Genomic DNA, 2500 nt, shown 5'->3' with positions numbered 1-2500 from the left:
ATTTTCTCTCTTTGGATCAATCGCTCGCACTGTGGTCAAAAGCAGCTTCGCCTGCAAATGAGATTAAGTGTGTGTGTGTGTGTGTGTGTGTGTGTGTGTGTGTGTGTGTGTGTGTGTGTGTATTGTGTGTGTGTCTCAGTGTAAGTGTAGGGATACATCAATGTGTTTGTGTATATGTATGCGTGTGTGTGTGTATATATGTCAGTATATGACTGGGGATGTGGAGTGTATTTGTGTGAATGATTATGTGTGTGTGGGTCTGTGTGTGTGTGTGTGTGTGTGTGGGTCTGTGTGTGTGTGTATGTGTGCATATATGATTGTGTGTGTGAACAATAGATGTGGCTTTGTCTCTGGGGACTTTTGATAAGAGTAAACCTCTGACCTGGTTCCACTAACACACACACACACACACACACACACACACACACACACACACACACACACACACACACACACACACACACACACACACACACACACACACACACATACACTGAGAACTGAGAGATTATAGAGGAGAAAGAAGTAGATATAATAGCGTGTGGAGAGAGCTGAAATGATGGCAGTGGGAGATAGAGTGTGTGTGTGTGTGTGTGTGTGTGTGTGTGTGTGTGTGTGTGTGTGTGTTTGCGTGTGCGTGCGTGTGCGTGCGTGCATGTGTTCGTGCGTGCGTGTGTGTGTGTGTGTTTCTCTTGCCTTAAGTTTTCCTCCACATTGGTTTGTCTTTCTCTCCCTCACTGTCCCCCTGCTACTCTTTCTTTCTCTCTATCTCTATTTCTCTCTTTGTCTCTGTCTTTTCTCTCCATCAGTCTCCATCATTCGTCCTATCTCTCCCATCTTCATCCAGCCCGTCTCTGGGGGTGAGTGCTGTTTGAGTATTCGTTGCAGAATTCACCGCCTCAGCTCCCTGCAGATCATGAGTCACCAGTAGGGACTCTTCCTGTTGTAAGCCCCGCCCCCTCTGGACGGCCCACACACTCCGCCCCTCTCCACCTGTCCCTCCAACCGGCACTGAGCAGGAACTGGAGGGGAGGAGGAGTGACACTAATGAGGGAGTTTCAGACACATCTCTATTCTCTCTCTCTTTTTAACGATCCACTGTGACGGCAGCTGAAATCTGTGCGCGTGTGTGTCTGTGTCTGTGTGTGTGTGTGTGTCTGTCTGTTCACATGTGGACATCATAAGCCTCTGGTCCTAAGCTCACTACCTCTGAGTTTGGTTTGCTGGGGTTAGCCAGGTGGCTAGTGAGGATATGGATTTAAAGGATGTGATGTGATTACCCAGAATAGTTGGACAAGCCCCGTGTCATGTGCTCCTGTCATGTGACATGAGCGTCGTTGATGTATGGCAGACACCAGGGGAGGAGTGGTCCTTATATAGGAGGGTTATTTCTCCTAGCAGCCTGTCCTGCTGGGTGGGTCAGTGTGTCAGGACAGCCACACACACCAGGGCAGCCTGCACTGCTGCTGTAGGACAGTTGAAAGGTTTGTGGTTTGGTGAGGTGAGGCCGGGCCATCAAACACCTTCACTTCTATTACTGGGACACACAGGAAAACTAGTGTGCCATGCTGTTAAACAGGATGTAGCTTTGTGCAAAATAACCATGTTCCATGTCTCTTTCTTTAACTCTCTCTCTCTCTCTTTCTGTCCATCTCTCTCTCTCTCTCTCTTTCTCTCTCTCGCTTTCTTTCCCTCACTCTTTCTCTCTCTCCACAGGGAGTGAACAGTATGTTTGAGGTGGTCCTGGTGGGCAACAACTCGGACCACTTCACCATCTCTCCTACGTCAGTGCAGGGTCGTGCTGACATCCGTGTGCGTGTGGCTGTGCCCCTGGACTTTGAAACCATCAGAAGCTACGTTTTCTCTGTGAGTAGATTACACTACACTCTACAGACAAACACCTACACCTTACATACACTACAGACACTAGACACTACAGACACTACACTCTACAGACAAACACCTACACCTTACATACACTACAGACACTAGACACTACAGACACTAGACACTACAGACAAACACCTACACCTTACATACACTACAGACACTAGACACTACAGACACTACACTCTACAGACAAACACCTACACCTTCCATACACTACAGACACTAGACACTACAGACACTACACTCTACAGACAAACACCTACACCTTACATACACTACAGACACTAGATACTACAGACACTACACTCTACAGACAAACACCTACACCTTACATACACTACAGACACTAGACACTACAGAAACTACACTCTACAGACAAACACCTACACCTTACATACACTACAGACACTAGACACTACAGAAACTACACTCTACAGACACCAGCAGAGTTGGACATTACAGGTTCAGAAAGTAAAACTCCATCCCAGGATTATACTCAAGCTTGCTAGATATTCTAATTAGTGCAAGCCAGGTAAAAATTGTGCAATCAACACAATCCAAGAAGCCTGAGCAAAATCTTGGTGAGGACTTTTACTTTCTGAACCTGGAA

The 2500-nt window shown here is 46.9% G+C and overlaps 1 protein-coding gene across 2 annotated transcripts in view; it reads left to right on the top strand.

The window, feature by feature from the left end:
- LOC143503270 (cadherin-23-like) overlaps window positions 1-2500 on the top strand; it is a 187054-nt gene that overhangs the window by 127565 nt on the left and 56989 nt on the right. For both annotated transcript variants that reach the window (XR_013127198.1, XM_076995615.1), the window contains exon 11: window positions 1717-1866. Coding sequence is in view for 1 of the 2 variants with exons in the window: in XM_076995615.1 (XP_076851730.1) it covers window positions 1717-1866 (150 nt within the window). In the remaining variant the exon portion in view is untranslated. The remainder of the gene's footprint in view (window positions 1-1716; window positions 1867-2500) is intronic.

This window comes from Brachyhypopomus gauderio, unplaced genomic scaffold (assembly GCF_052324685.1).
Source record: "Brachyhypopomus gauderio isolate BG-103 unplaced genomic scaffold, BGAUD_0.2 sc223, whole genome shotgun sequence".
Classification (NCBI taxonomy): domain Eukaryota; kingdom Metazoa; phylum Chordata; class Actinopteri; order Gymnotiformes; family Hypopomidae; genus Brachyhypopomus; species Brachyhypopomus gauderio.
The sequence above is the reverse complement of the archived record's forward strand: the minus strand, read 5'-3'. Positions and strand labels throughout refer to the sequence as shown.